This window comes from Melospiza georgiana, chromosome 3 (assembly GCF_028018845.1).
Source record: "Melospiza georgiana isolate bMelGeo1 chromosome 3, bMelGeo1.pri, whole genome shotgun sequence".
Lineage (NCBI taxonomy): Eukaryota > Metazoa > Chordata > Aves > Passeriformes > Passerellidae > Melospiza > Melospiza georgiana.
In genome coordinates, this window is record NC_080432.1 from 57,588,178 (window position 1) to 57,603,745 (window position 15,568).

At 36.0% G+C, this 15,568-nt stretch overlaps 1 protein-coding gene across 2 annotated transcripts in view; it reads right to left on the reverse strand.

Annotated features, from left to right (window-relative positions):
* The window catches only part of LYST (lysosomal trafficking regulator), a 77,517-nt gene that overhangs the window by 13,693 nt on the left and 48,256 nt on the right, over positions 1-15,568 (reverse strand). Inside the window, exons 26-43 of one of the 2 annotated variants that reach the window (XM_058021812.1) lie at positions 14,376-14,606; positions 13,313-13,479; positions 12,688-12,840; positions 11,298-11,489; positions 10,624-10,802; positions 9,439-9,645; positions 8,001-8,177; positions 7,459-7,535; positions 6,362-6,550; positions 5,487-5,632; positions 5,302-5,398; positions 4,570-4,631; positions 4,166-4,221; positions 3,042-3,194; positions 2,466-2,710; positions 1,669-1,735; positions 647-803; positions 112-252 (exon numbers count right to left, since the gene is read on the reverse strand). In XM_058021812.1, coding sequence (XP_057877795.1) covers positions 112-252; positions 647-803; positions 1,669-1,735; positions 2,466-2,710; positions 3,042-3,194; positions 4,166-4,221; positions 4,570-4,631; positions 5,302-5,398; positions 5,487-5,632; positions 6,362-6,550; positions 7,459-7,535; positions 8,001-8,177; positions 9,439-9,645; positions 10,624-10,802; positions 11,298-11,489; positions 12,688-12,840; positions 13,313-13,479; positions 14,376-14,606 — 2,696 coding nt within the window. The remainder of the gene's footprint in view (positions 1-111; positions 253-646; positions 804-1,668; positions 1,736-2,465; positions 2,711-3,041; positions 3,195-4,165; positions 4,222-4,569; positions 4,632-5,301; positions 5,399-5,486; positions 5,633-6,361; positions 6,551-7,458; positions 7,536-8,000; positions 8,178-9,438; positions 9,646-10,623; positions 10,803-11,297; positions 11,490-12,687; positions 12,841-13,312; positions 13,480-14,375; positions 14,607-15,568) is intronic. The other variant, XM_058021813.1, reaches the window with a different exon arrangement.

The following is a 15,568-nucleotide window of genomic DNA, read 5'->3' on the forward strand; positions in this document are numbered from 1 at the left end:
ACATCTACTACTTAGCATATTCAGGCAAGGCATATAAATGTTCTCAGTTTCAACCCATTAGCTCAATCATACAACTCTTTTGGGTATAGTTCTGTTGTCCTTTTAGTATACCTTCTCTGTTAACTAGAAAGTCGGGAAGGTAGAAAAACTCTGGTATAAGCTCCTTTACGTCAGTCATTGATTCATACGAAGAGAGGCGCCAGGTTGTATTGGTAGAGTGAAAAGTTCTGTCTGGGATGTCAAAACTTTGATCTGTAACGAAATCCAAACTCAATTGTTACATTGATGATGGACACCAACAGTTGCACATCTGCAACTTCATGTTGTTAACTGCTCTCTAGTCAGCTGAGAACATTTAGAATTCTCTGATCTCAATTGCTATGTGTTACACATCGACTGCAAGTCAAATAGAGGTCAGCTTTTTATGCTACAGAAACTAAGGAATAAACATCAGATGACCAGATTTATGGTGTAGCTTGATAATTTCAATAATAGATCTACTGTTAAAGCATACCACATTAAATTTTACCAGGCTCAGCTATCTGGAATTGGAAAACCTATGCTAAATAGGGTAACATATAGCATTCCCAAGTTATTGGAACAAGGCCCAGATGTAAAAGGCAAGTAAAAGCAAATGCAACCTTACCTTGATAAGCCAAAAACATTTTAGTGAAAGGTGGCAGCCTAACCAGGAAATGAAGTACAGTTCCACTGTTAGAATAATGAGATCCATAGTGATATGGTTGTACAGGGGGCATTGGATCATCCTCTCGTGCTCCTTTACGGTACTCTTCTTCTAAATACTAGAAACACAGGAGAGAATTAAAAAAAAATCCCAAACCTTCTCCTTAGATGCATTCCAACAACAAAAATAAATGCTTGCCTAAATTGTTTAGGAATAAACACTCCAACTTTTCAGAAACATACATTCAAAAGCGATCTGGAATCAAACACATTTAAGTGTCCTAAGACACACAATCACTTTTACAACCCAGTTAGGTATTGAAGTCTTCAGCCAATTTAAATTACCTACTTGCCATTATTTATTACTTTTCCTTTTCCCCACTCCCCTGTCTTGTTTTCTAACACAGTATTTGCAAATAATATAGTAGACCATGGTGACACAGACAAGTTTGAAAGTCCAGATGCAGATGCTTTAATTCCCCAGTATGTTGCTATTTCCTACAGCCTTTAAAACATTTTAAGGAGAAAAAAAATTAAAAACACCTACTATTTTCATAGAAGAGCATGTTAAAATAAAGTGCTTGAGTGAAAATAGCCCTTCTGTTATCAAACAGAACAAACAGCTACAAATTCCAGCACAGTAATGTCAACTAAACAGCAGTAAATTATCTTCCTGATCTTTAGGGATCTTTAAATGTATACAAGTTCCCACATAAGGTGGTATCCATTTAAACTCCTCAGCAGTATCACATGGATGGGCTAAATGGATTTCATGCTTCAGGAAAAAACACAAGTTTCAAGCATGTCATAAAACAATTCCTAGGAGATGTTTCCTGGAAAATACACTGGAAGTAAGAGCTCTGTGGCCATGAAATACTGTATTTGTGGTTTCTTCTTCCCCAACAGATATATGTTATAAAAACTAAAGCCATGTTGTCATTTATACATGGGAAAAAGGCAAGAAGAGAAAGTTATCTAAATTACCTTGTAAGTATCCACATAACGATCCTCTTTTTCTTTAGACTGCACAGCTATTGGTTTGACCAGGTTCCTGCAACAAAAGCAGTAGTGATATGTTGTAACTTTATTACAATATATTACAATACATTACAATACAATATTACAATATTGATTCACATCGTTAAGAATAACACCTTTAATATAATGAAAAGGCCAAGAAAAACATAACACTTTTCAAGAAAGTGCAGAAAATAAAAAAACAACTTTTGGTTAGTGCTAAAGGCAGACTCAGATCCACAGCACAGTAACAGGCAAGAAAATGCCAAGCACATCAGTCAAATCAGAGGCATCCTATCAAGGCAAAGACTTAGTGCACACAAATGTTAAATTAGCATAACAGAAATTTATTAGGGTGGGACAATTCACTCAAGTCCATTCAAATGAAGATTGTGATTTTGTGACTGGCCAAGTAATTCACAATATTATTTCCTTTTCTATTTAATTTTTGCTAATTGGTCTGGAAGTCTCTCATCATAGGAATTTAAACAGACAGCTTCTACTTAATTCTGTGAATTATACATAGCCTATTAAGACAGTGTAAGTCCAATACACTGCATTTGAATCTACACACCTGTTTTATTTAAATGTCCCAGGCAAACCAGCCACTTACTGTAAAAACCCAAGTTATTAGAAATGAGGCTTGTCCCTAAACAATTCCATTTGTGGGTGTGTGTGCAGTTTAGTACAATGAAGTTAAAAAGCTATGTAAGGATCATCAGTTCAAGTATTTGAAAAGAAGAGTTCCAAACATTTCATATTACCTATATACCGAGGGATCATTTAGGTCCAGCGTTTCATTGGTGTAGTCAGAAAGTATAAAAGGAAATACTGGATATTGCATGAGATCATTGAAGGAACGACCTGCATGTTTGTTTAAATGAGTCAGATATTCAAAGTTAGTAATCTGTCCTGTGCACCACAGGTGGGTCAAAGCAGTAATGTTTCCATATTCCAAAAGGTTAGGCAAATTGTTAGTCAAGATGTTGTGGTACACATCATCACGGACCTAGAAGAAAACACCATAGATTTAATCATACAATTTAGAAGTTTAAAACTACCAAGAGTAAGTTTCTCTCATTTTGTATATTTTCAGATATCTGCTGTAATCAAATAATGCCTAGTATCACCAAGATTCTTTAATGTCTTAATATATCAGAGATGTGTCTTACAACATGCCTATCCAGAAGCCTAGCTAAGCCAAGTTCTTTCAAAGGTATTAAGCAGAATTTAATTAGTCTGTGCAACAGGTCTCCTTAAAAACCTAATGCATGAATACAAATGTTATAAAGACACAGTAAAATGCTTTGGTGTATTACTCTGCATTAGTGCCACAGTACCTTTGTATTATCGAAAGCCAGGAGTAAAGTTCTGCCATTTGTTAAAAAGATTTCCACAGCATTGTCTCTTAACTGCCACCAGCGCTTATGAACTTCCTTGATTTCCTCATAGGTCCAAGAAAATGATGCTGGTTCAGTTTCTCCATGAAAACTCTGCAGAATTTGCAATTTAGAAGTTAATTTTAAATAGTGGATTTTCCAAACAAGAAACCCTTCAATGCAGCCAGCTTATAACAATACAGCATATCATAAGGCAAACTTTAATTTTAGTGCTATGCTTTAATAAGTTGTTGTGATTTTCTTTAGCTGCTTTCCCCATCATCTACTCTCCTCAACAAAGTAGGCAGAACAGAACACATGCTCCTGAGCTGCTCCAGTTCCCTACCCAGAACTAGCAAGCACTGCTGCATTTTCAATGGCTCTTAAGCTAAAAATATTGGAAAGCCAATCAGAGCAAGCAAGGACAAAGCAGCTGGTAGCATCCTAAACCACAGGAACAGTCTGTTCAGTAGATGCAAGGAAGAGCTCCATAAAAGCAGTTTAAAGCTTTAGTCATATCTTAATTACTTTTACATGTTTGTTGGGTATATAAACAATTTACACATTAGTCTTCGTGTATCAGAAGGATTAGCTCAGTTCCCACTTCTTCATGAAACAATCCTCTTGTATAGGAAAAGGGAGGAGCTAGAACATCATATATAATGTAAAATTCAAGAATGAGATGCTGTGGAGCACAGCACAATTCATAGACCTGCGACTTTCTGCACTTCAGTGTTCCAGCTTCCACTAAGGCAAGTTCTCAGGCACAGATCAAAGCAAACTCTGTGCACTTTGCTGATGAACAAAGATCAAAGCAATGCACTGCAAGGTGCAGAAGTCTCTCACATCACCTGTTCCTCATTCCCTCCCAGCCCCAGGCCCACATCTTTCCTGTTTTCTTCTATCACCACCACTTCCATAGCCAGGGTCAACAGAAGCAACACAAGCCAAACTAATCAGTTTGGCTAGCTTTGTCCAGAGATCTCTAACTCTAGTACTACTGCCACTGAAATTGCTGAAAAAGAAAGCTACTCATGGCCATAATTTGGAAACATTAAAGCTGGACAATGTATTCTAACACTTACCGAATTTTCAATTGTGTCTGAAGCATTGTCTTCAACAAAATACATGCCACATTTTCCTGCAGCAAGAAATAGTTATGAAAAGGTAAATGATGACAGTAGTAATGAGTTAAGATTGCTAAGAATAGCACCTGGGGCAAGATAGTACTTGACAGATATACAATTTATGATTCCACATCTTTCAGCAAGTGGTCTGCAGATCTTAAAACTTATTTGCAGTTCCAACAGCACTCATGAAAACATCAGAGAAAGCAAAATTGATCTATAAAGTATGTAATCCACAAAGTCTGGAAACATATCAATTACTTATTAAAATTAGCTAGGTTTATATATACAGCAGACTCTTTACTGCATTTATACAGTAAATACACCAAAAATGTATTTATAAAAATGAAAAGTCTACTTACCTAGCAACAGTTCTCCAGCAGTCTCTCTAGAAGGTGCTACACTTACACATCTTCGATTAACTCTGAAATATTTCCAAGTGGAAATGCTTATGGATTATGGAAATGCCTATCCTTATGGATTTATGTACCTTTTAGCAGACCTAAAACCAACATAAACTAAACAGCCTCCAAGGTTCAAGGTTTCTCCAAGCTGTAGCTGAAGAAAACCTGTCCAAGAACATGACTAATGGTTCATATCCCAAAGAGGGAAAGAAATAGAACCTCAACTTTCTAGACTTGCTTATGAGTGTATTTCTACTTATTTCTTTGCATGTTCTCTGCAGTTATTTTATGCGGTATTAGTGCCTGTAACAGGTGGCAAATTGATATAACTGCAGAGCTGAGTAATGCAGTGATAATAGCAGAGAGGATGGAAAGACAATTTGCTTTTGAACTCTGATGGAAAGACCTACCAGATCTTAGATATCTAGGACAGACAGTGCTACTAAGCAAAAATAAGAGATCTCATCAGGTTATCCCACAGGTCCTATCCACAACACACCAGATGGTATTTGATAGCTGTAGTCTTTTGCTTTTGAGTAAAGCAAAATGCCTAGTATTTTTGACACTGGTCTCATTTCCCACTTGATTTTTATAAAAAACGTTTTTAAGACAAAAAAATGTTTTTTAGATAGCTGTTTCATTTGACTGGGAAAAGACAGGAAAGAGAAGCATGTGTTATCCAAAACAAACCTTATATGTTCACTTGCAGCTTTGTCCTTTACAGTAGAGGAGTGAGAAGAATGTGTTTTGTCTTCAAATAAGTAAGACAATGGAGTTTTTATCACACCTATAAAGAAATCACAAATAATAGGGCAGTAAAAGTCATTACAAATCAGACATTAGGCTACATTAAACACTGACAATTTTTTAATTACCTTCCTGTTTTTGCCTGTCTGGGAGAAGGTATTTGTTTGGAATAGTTAGGTAGCACCTCTGCAAGCGGCGCCTCTCTCTGTTGGGGCCCTCTGTTGGATCCAGTTGCCAAGAAGTTGGGTAATAGACTGGGTCATACCAGAGTGCTCTGACCAAAAAAAAAAAAAAAAAATTAGGAGTTTGGCAGCAGAGGCAGTATATATGCTTGTAAATTCTGCTCTTTAACAAGTAGAAAGACAGAAATTGCAGAGAAGTACACTGGGGGATTATTTCTGAAAAAGTATTAAAAGACTGAATTCTCTAGTTTATTATCATGAGCTATTTCACTGAATGACTTTTCACAAGCTGCTACTGTAAGACTGTTCTTGAAATTACTCACTCTAACAAAAACAGCAATACAATGCATCCAATACTAATTTGAAAACTCTGCTGCTGCAAACATGAGATAATACTAGTTCTGCAGTGGTGAAGATACCCTAATTTGGTTTCTTATCAACACTAACATCCTTTGTTCTACACTATTTAGTAAACAGTATCTAGATGCTAATGTGAGTAACATTACACCAAAAATGTGGTTTTACTCCATCTATGTTGTGCAAGATAGGAAAATTTAGGACACACTTCATTGTATTAGGCACAGCAAAATATATATACTGAAAAAAACTGTCTAAATGGGATAGAAATACTACTTGGCTACTGACCCTAAAAGATAGGATAAAAAAATAGTCAAATCTTTCACAAGTCTAACTATCAGATGGTTAGCAAAAGTAATTCTAATTTTAGTATAATCTCCATTTCATATGCCTCTGGTTAGAATGAGAAGCACATGTCAGGCATCAAGTCTCTCTCCCTTTTTCCCCAAGATGAGAAAACTCACCGATCATGCGTAAGCTGCTGAACAAGTTCCTGCCAATGTCTGCTGGCACTCAGCTCTGCCTTATACATCCCCCTGATGTGCTGGATTACTTTCTTCCTTTCCATTCCTTGTGACAGTGACACAGCTTGTGTGATGTCTCCAGCTATTTTAGAAATGTCTTTAGACTTTGTATCTAGACGCTGAAAGAGACTGAGGAGAAGAGTTGTGTTTTAAAACGCAAAATAAACACACTGAAAAGGGAAAGACCAAAATCCCTCATAAAATACAATCAGTTTGTCAGTAGATATGTAGAGTTCTTGTTACAGCAGATGCAGAATAACTTAGCCTACATAATGAGATTCATTAATACCTTCTGCTTCTTAGCCATGAAAAAAATCTTTTGGCCAAAGACAAGCCAGTCAGAAGGTCAATGGCTATGTGTTAACATGCTTGACTAATTAATGTATAGTCATTACAATAAAAATCTGGGGTAAGGACATTAGTTTACCACTGATTAAATTTTCTAAATCATTCAACATAACAAAGTCTTAATACTTGTCTGCATGAACTTGACTAAGCTGACCTTTACAGCTACTGCACTTGCCTACTTTCAAGCACATTGTGTGTATGTCTCAAATCTGATTTCATGGCATAGCCTGAAATTTAAATAAATGGAAAACTCAATCTAACACCATGTACTAAAACTTACAATTATGTCAAGGAGCAGTAGTCTACATAGCTCACAAAAATATTCAAATTGTATACTGAATACAGTATTTAATTTGTTGAAAATCAGGGTTAGTCGCAGAGACATTTAATTGCACAGACCACAGCAACAGGAAAGCTGATTGGACAGATGCAATAGTCATAAAATTAAGGGTGAAATGGCAAATGTGCAAAAAACTAAATCAGTATTGAGGTTCACACAATGCCATTTATTATACAACCTACCAAAATGCATATGCCTTTAATATAATAGCATACTTAAAAGCCTGAAAGCTAATGATGCTGTCAATTTGAAATAAACCTCATCTATAATCACACAGGCAACTTTGCAATGGGAAGTGCTGAACAGGGAACATTTCTTAAAGTTCTTGCAGCCCCTCTAAGGTACTCACTTCTGCCGATTATTAGCCATGGTTTTCTCCCAAGCAGCTTTGTTTACACCTTCTTCCATCTCATATTTCTTCTGATCCTGAATGGAAGTTTAACACATTATTTTCTTTTCTCAGATGGACAAAATAAGGAAAGGGAGGCTAAAGGGTATGCCAGTTTTAAAAAGGAAGAGTGACAAAACTGTTCAACTGATACCTTCACAGCATTTAAAGCCAGCAAGGCTTCATTTCAGTTACTGCCATTTTATTATATTTATATATAACTCTTCTCTTCACAAGAAATCAAAAATTATTTTCTTGAAAATAAGAGATACTAGTAGCTTATTATAATTTTCCTCTGGATTAAATATGTTTAACCAAGAAGCTTGTGAGCTTGCTGTGAAGAGTTGAGAGTATGTGACAGAAATATTGAGAACCCAAATAGAATTCCAAAAGCATAAGCCATCCACCACAGAACACCACAATCTGCAGTTAAACTCTGATCCTATATAAGACAACTATCTCAAATATACCCAGTTTTTAAAGCAAAGTTTTTATTCACAAACCTCTTTCAAAGCTTTTATTAACTCTGGTTTTGGTCGTGGGCTCAGGGGAATGCATTTATAGCCACAACTTTTCAGTGTATTCATTAAGTCTCCTGCTGCTCTTTGTTGTTCTTTGGTCATTCCATCTCTGTGATTGTGCATTAATTCATACAAATAGAGCACTAATTTAGGCCCATGCTAGAAGATGAAAAGAAGGAAAGAGGAAATTGTATTGTCATGCTCATTTCCACAACACTGAGCAATATTTTCCCCTCCACTTTTATTCCCTTTTCTAGTCAGACTGTGCAGATTTCTTCTAATTATTCACAAATTTAAAGAAAAAGACAACTTTAATGGTTAAACTTTTATAAAACTAGAAAAACATGCTGAATTTCATCCTCACATGGGAAAATTTGCCCCAGCATCTTGTGATTTTTCAAATGGCTTGCAAGAAAACTGTTTCTTCCCCCAGTGCTCAGCTCCTGCAGCCTTATACTTCAGGAAATACGTGCCAGAGACTTCTAATTTTGCATGCCAAGAACAGTACACCTCATTTGATTAATCAAATTAGAGATGACAGATAATGAAGTTAAGCAGACATAAGTCATAAATGCACTCAACACGACACTCCCCACAGAAGCCACTGCTAGTGCATCAGCTCTTTTCTACCTGATAAAACTTATTCATTTGAATAATGCACACGTGATCAGAAATATGTGAGTGCCATAAACTAATCCAATAAATACTTTCCCTCCTTAGTATACAATGACTCAAACTGAGGCATGTCTTTTTATTTCATTCTTGCAGCTCCTGAAGATCTCCAACTGCAACATTCCTTCCTGATTTCTCCTTGTGACTCAAATAAATGACTGCTTTCAAGCTTGCACTAATATAGCACCATTAGAAGCTTTCCTCTGACAAACTCAGAAAAGCAAGGAGAGCCTATCCAGCTTTTTAACTTAAGAACATGGAATACATAATCCCACTTGAAGATCTAATAAAGGCCAGGTAAGAAAAGAGAGAGTACTGCTTTGGTTGAGGATTGACTGCTTCTTAAAATCTAGTTGAAATCAATTCTTAAAAGCTTCAGGAAGTCTGCAGTTAAGAGTTTCAAAGCAAGGATAATTCCTTCCTTAATTTGCTTTTTTAGGGCACATTAAGTCCTAACTTCCTCAGTAAAATCCTTCATGTTAAAACTACTATCACCTTTTGTCTCTGCACAGCACAGGGGATATGTTTGATGCAGAACAGCACCAACAAACCCAGACTTAATTTTATCTATCCTCAGGATAGTACAGCAATTGCAGAGGTACACCAGGTGTTTTGTATGACAATTGTCAGTCACTAAACATTGTACAAGTAGCAGTGAACAACTTGCCACATACATAAATAATCATAAAATCTAGACAAAAATTGAATATAGGTTTTAGAAACTTCTCTCAAAAACTCTTGAGCTTACTTGCAAAGTTGGGCTGAGACAGTCACGCAAAATCTCTTGCTGGTTTACTTCGTGTGCCATCTCCAAAGCCTGCTTCCTCTCCTGCAGAGGACTCACAGGAGACAAGCTATGCACAAGAAGCCTCCCAAGCTGCGTACGGAATGTGTCCTTACATAGCAAGAGGATTCTGTTCCACTGCTGTTTTGGAGTGCTCATTCTGCTGGTGCCCTAATAATGGAGACAACTTTTTAATATTGCAGGATTAGGACTTTCTTCTACCAATTTTTTCAGATTATTATGATCAAAATGCAAGACAAAATTTTATCTACCAAAAGAAGTGTTTTGGTTTACTATAGTGATTATTATTATGGGTTAAAAAGCATTCTAGTAAAACAATCCAGAAAGTGAAAATTTTGATGTAGTGAATTTAAAAACCAGAGGGTTTCTTTATTACTCATTTTAATCAACAGCCCTTTTACATTAATCGCCAGTTTTCTGAATGGATTACTTCAAAAAATTAGAAAACAAGTATTAGAAGAAGGTGTGTTTTCACAAGAGAAAGCTTGCCATCTTTGAAAAGAACAACAAATATGGCACAATGGAAAGATAATACACCTATCAAATGTAATTTTTCTGAGCTAGAAAGAAAATTAGGTAGAACTGCTTTCACCAAGATGACCTAAGGAAGAGTAATAACACACTTTGTATTACCCAAGCAAAAACTGATTGCCTTGGAAATGCTGACAAGCTAACACCTGTATGTTAGAAGATTTTCACCACTTTATTAAGAACTGAAAAAAGAGAAAGCTCTCCTTCCCAATTCTAAAATACACTATAAACATATTGCTCAAAAAAATCTCCACCACCTGTGGATGCACAGAAGATCTGGTTTTATAGGCTTCAGCAAACCTAAATGTTGAAGTTTAAGAGACCAAGCAAATTTTCATAGTACAAGAAAGTCTATTTAAGTTCTGTGTTCTTGTTCAAGAATAATTTTGCCAAATGTAAAGGTAAAAATCACAATAGATCCATTTTTTATTTTATAACTGCAAGTAAATGGGAAGCCACAGTATTTAATGCCACAGTTGGATGGACAAAGGCAGTAAGAAAAGCATTTATGAACAGAATACACTATGAACGAAAGTTCCTAATAAAGGAACCTTATGAATAAAATATGCTTAACGTGGACAGCATCTAATTACTTACAATGGATACTTTGATTCCTTCCACCAACATTTTGACCATTTCTTTAAGAAAAGGATTTATTCTGCTAGTTAGTTCTTGCTGGCTTTCCTCTTCGGGAACTTCCAGCTGGGATGCCGAAGCTCTGCTTTGACTTGTATTTTCTGTTATACCCAGTACATCAAGGCACTCTTCGGTAGAGGCTTAAAATTCAAGAGGTACATATTGATCAGTACCATCTCAAGCAAGACAATCCTACAAACCTTTAGTTGGCATTATACCAAATACTGCCTTTACTGATATATTTACCATACTTTCACTCTCTCTTGCTTTTGCGGAATTTGCACTAGCTCTCAAAGTCATCAAGTCTTGCTAACCAATGTAACCATTTCATGGAAAAATTGCATTTTAAGAGAGCAGATGCTCCCTTTGGCAGTTAAATCTTCATGTAATAATTCAGGCAGCTAACACATGAATGGACTAATGCAGAAATAAAACAGCTTGTTCAGTTCATTCAGATAAAAACATTATCCAGATTGCCAGTTACATAATACTGAGAGACAAATCAGAGAACAATGCTTTATGGATAAATCCACTAAATTCCTGTCAATAGAACAACTTTCCTCTCTAACCCTTCAGCATTCCAAAAGCAAGAATAATTTTTCATCAAAACAGAAACAGACAAAAAGAAATCCTACCTAAATAAATGAGCCTGTTAACAGCCAAAACAGTCAGCCTCTGTAACCTTTGTGCAAACTCAGACTCAGTGGCTTGGACAGGATTTTCTTGGCTCATTCTCCGCTGCATCATCATGTTGAATTCCTCACTTGCTAGCGAGCGCATTTTCACCAGCAGAGCATCAGACTGAGCAAGTGAAAACTTCCTGGAACCTTTAATGAGAGAAGCATGAATAGAATTCTACTAAAATGCATGAAAAGTCCATCACTCAGTAACTACTTTAATCAAAAGATTTCACATAATTTAATGAAACAAACATTTGAAATGTATCAGTATCAAAGGGAACATAAGTCTCATTGGGTGTTTATCTCTTATTTTTAATTGTTAAGGCTTTTTGAGAATAAATATATAAACTTCAAATAATAAGTAATACCATGAAATGAGTTAATTTCAGGATCAGATTTATTGTATGACTTCCATACTTTTAAACATGGAACTAAACATTCAAACCCACTAGTCTTATTCCTGTTTTTATTGTATAAATAGAATAAAGGATTAAAAATTAGTGATAGAACAAAATCTTGCATATTGCAGAGTGGGTTCATCAGCAGAAATGACGAGCCAGACATATCAGCAAACACATTTTGTACCATACCTATTGGCACTAATAGAAACACGGTATCTAACTCACAAGAATATTCTTCAGAATTTTCTTGAAATGAACTGGGAGGCCTTGACCGTACTTCCTTCTTTTGGAAACAACTATTTTTATTTACCTTTAGTGCTTTACCAAGTTCACTATTATAAAAACATTTTCACTGTACTGAAAATATATATAAAATGTTTCACTAGGTTGATGGAGAGAGGGCATCAAAAGCTGACCATGAAGAGAAACATTCCCATAGTAAACAGGAAATAGTATGTGTTTGCCAGATTATTAAACTGTATATTTTGTGAAGTCTTTAATGCAGCTTTATTTGTAAGAGACATACAAAATCAACTTACATCCAACTCCAAAACCTTTACAGAAGGACTGACTAGCTATCAAATACAGGGAAAGTACTACTGCTAAAGCTAGAACTCAACACAGGTTTTAAAAACACCACCACAGTGGCACTTCTAAGTATACATTTGGAGTGGCATGTATTTATTTCAGGATGGTCTCTAATGAAAAGTTGTGCAACAAAGCAACCCCCACATTATGTCTGTGTTAGTTACAAGCACTGCCTTGATTTTGGCATTAACTTACTGCAAGGTTGGCTATTACAAGCATTACAAATTACTTTAAAAACATCTTTGCTAAGCAACTTGTGAATTTAAGAGAATCCCCAAAGGTGGTAATACCATGGAATCACCAAGCAATACATACAGGAAGGAGCAAGCACAAGAATGCCACACCTCGCTACTCACCCGCGATGCCTTTGCGCTTTTGGAACATTGTGCGATGTGGTGCCGAGGGCGCCGGCGCTGAACTGGCCTGCTCCTGAGCATCCTGGCTTGCTGTGGTCCTTATCAACTCAATGGCTGCTTGAAGAACTCTCAGCTGCAGAACAACTGCCATATCTAGAGAGAGAGGCATACAAAGTCTACATGACATCTTCAGGAATTTTTACCAGATATTTGTAATAAGTCAAACCACAACATGTGTCAAGAGCTACAAAACTCTAGATTCCACAGGAGTCACACAAAGTCACTTTGCTATGCCACAGATACAGACACTACAGAAATTAGTTGTCATAGAAAAGCCATTGAATTTGATTACTCTAAAACAAGCTAAGTGAAACTGTACAGCATGTTTTCATTTAAATATCCTTAAGGAACTTTTGCAGTCACTATTTTTTCAGATTAGCAGTACACAATTCTTGACCACAAGGCAGACTCCTAAGGGAAACAACTAATTTGAGAACCACTTAGAAGAGAAAGATTCATCACCAGAAAACTCCCCCTTCTCCCTCAGCAGGAATATTAAACAGAAAACTGGGGAAGGGATTTACTTTTCCAGTCCCATGACCCCAAAAATTAGCAGACAACTTACTTTGCATCCTTGCATTTTTACTATTTTGGAGATGACCCAGCAGCACAATGAGGTCTTCAATAACACGAAAATATTGAGAACCTGAGGAGCTGCAGGCATGAATTGCAACTGCTACCAGCAGCTGTTGTATATCGCATGCAAGTAACTTGTAGTCATTCAAGGGAATGCTGCAAACAAAGTTGTAGTTACCAGAAACATGACAATTCTAGTAGATTGTAACTCTTAACAAGACCCATTATTCTTCCCCTTGCTACTTCTGCCAACTGTACCTAATATTTTGTTGTACTTCATATAAAAGTGTCACTGTTGAAGACTAGAACACTATAACTCAAGACATTTCTTTAGTGTTAACTTTGGCAGATTGGATGCCTGCAAATTTTTGAGACATTCTAATGTTGAGTGCAGCACAGTATTATTGGAAAAGCAATGATGTATTACTATCAGATTTTTAAGTTAAAGAACAAGTCTGAAAGCCTATATTTCTCAAAAAAGTATCAGGACAATCTCATTTTGTAATCATGCTGAACAAAAACTATATTGAGGTAAAAAGGAAACCTTTCAATTTTTTCAGGATACCAACTAATGAAATAAAATAACAAAACCCTGTCATTCCTTTGTTCCCTGTATAATATTTTTAAAGTACATAATCTTTATCTCTAATAAAGTCATTGAAAAATCTCAAATATTAAATCATAGGCAGTACAGGAGAGACTTTTCTTCAGTTTTGATATTGGCCATAGAGACAGTAGAATGTACCATTTCCTGGGCCTTTATCTTACTATTCAGGTTTATTAAGAAAAGCATTGAAAGTGCAGACAGTGACAATCTCACATTTTAAAATGTCATTTCACTTGAATGTTTAAGGTATGGAAAGAACATTTTATATTCCACTATTTGAACTGACTAAACATTAACTTACAGGTATAAAGTTGAAAACCTCAAACCCAGTATTTTGTACATGCTCTCTAACAATTTCAAAAAGTAGAAAAAATGAATACAGTAATTTCTTGCTAGCCTTAAGGCTGTGCCTAGAACATTTGACAGCAACAGAAACAATACTCACTTTGTTTCCAGTCCGTTGAGAGCAGCCAGTGTATTACACAACACATAAAGCAAACCATTATCAAGCAGCAGGTCTGCAACTTTTGAGCAGGAATTTATGATTTGCAGGAGGAGACAGAAGCAGTTATGCAGCAGAACGTTATCATAGAGGGAATTCTCTATTAGACCCAGAACAGGAATGACACACCATTTTCGAAATAGTCCAACGTTCTTGACATCTTCCAGATCAAATCTGTTAGCAGAAATATGAGTAAATGGCATCCTAAAGAACACTCTGATAACAAAAACAGTACAGACAACTGGAATACCATTTATGTATCACATGCTTGTATTTGGCAAAGATGTCCATGGTAATTTCCTACGTTTCATTGTAGCAACAATAGCTATCTACTAAAAAATCCAATAAGAGAAAAATAAACTTTTCATTTCAGCCACAAAGAAATGACGTGCCTAAAAAGTAAATCTGATGCTTTAGCTAACTACCAACTGCCTACAATACAGACCTCATGAAAATGGAGGAGTTTTTAATCAGTGTAGAAAAATGGTGCATTACCCTTCCAATGTCGCTATTATAACTACTGCAGACACTATGAAGAGAACAGACACAGCTTGTCATCACTGTAACAATAACAAACTGACTGGTAGCAGGTTTGATATCCCATTATCCATTGGTTTAATTAAGTTTGGCACCTGGCTTATAGTGATTGCAGAATTCAAAGCAGTGCTTCAGACCTTCTTTTATTTATGCACTAAGAAACTACATTACTCTCATGAGGTTATCAGCCCTATAATATGACTATTATATACAATCCTAAAAACCTGAGACATTAGACATTGGAATTATCTTTCCAGCCCCATAATAAATCCTGAAGAAGTAACAGTTCTCTGCCTTGGGACAAATTAAGCAGCCATGACTAGATATTGCAGTTAAACAAAAATAGCTTTTGAGTGGTGAAGATCAGGTCAAAAGGCAAAAGTAATTTGGCTACAAAGCCTGAAGAGGCAGTAATTCATAAGGAACTTTTTGCAAGATTTTTCCAATGAATATATTTACTCAGGTGATTTCTGTACAAGCATTAAGTAGTCAGATTAATTCTAAAAAATATCATTTACTTAGATAGCTGTCTGCTTAAAGGTAATCTCCTTTTCTATCAATATAAGATGGCTGTTCAGTTCATGAAAATGGTATATCTT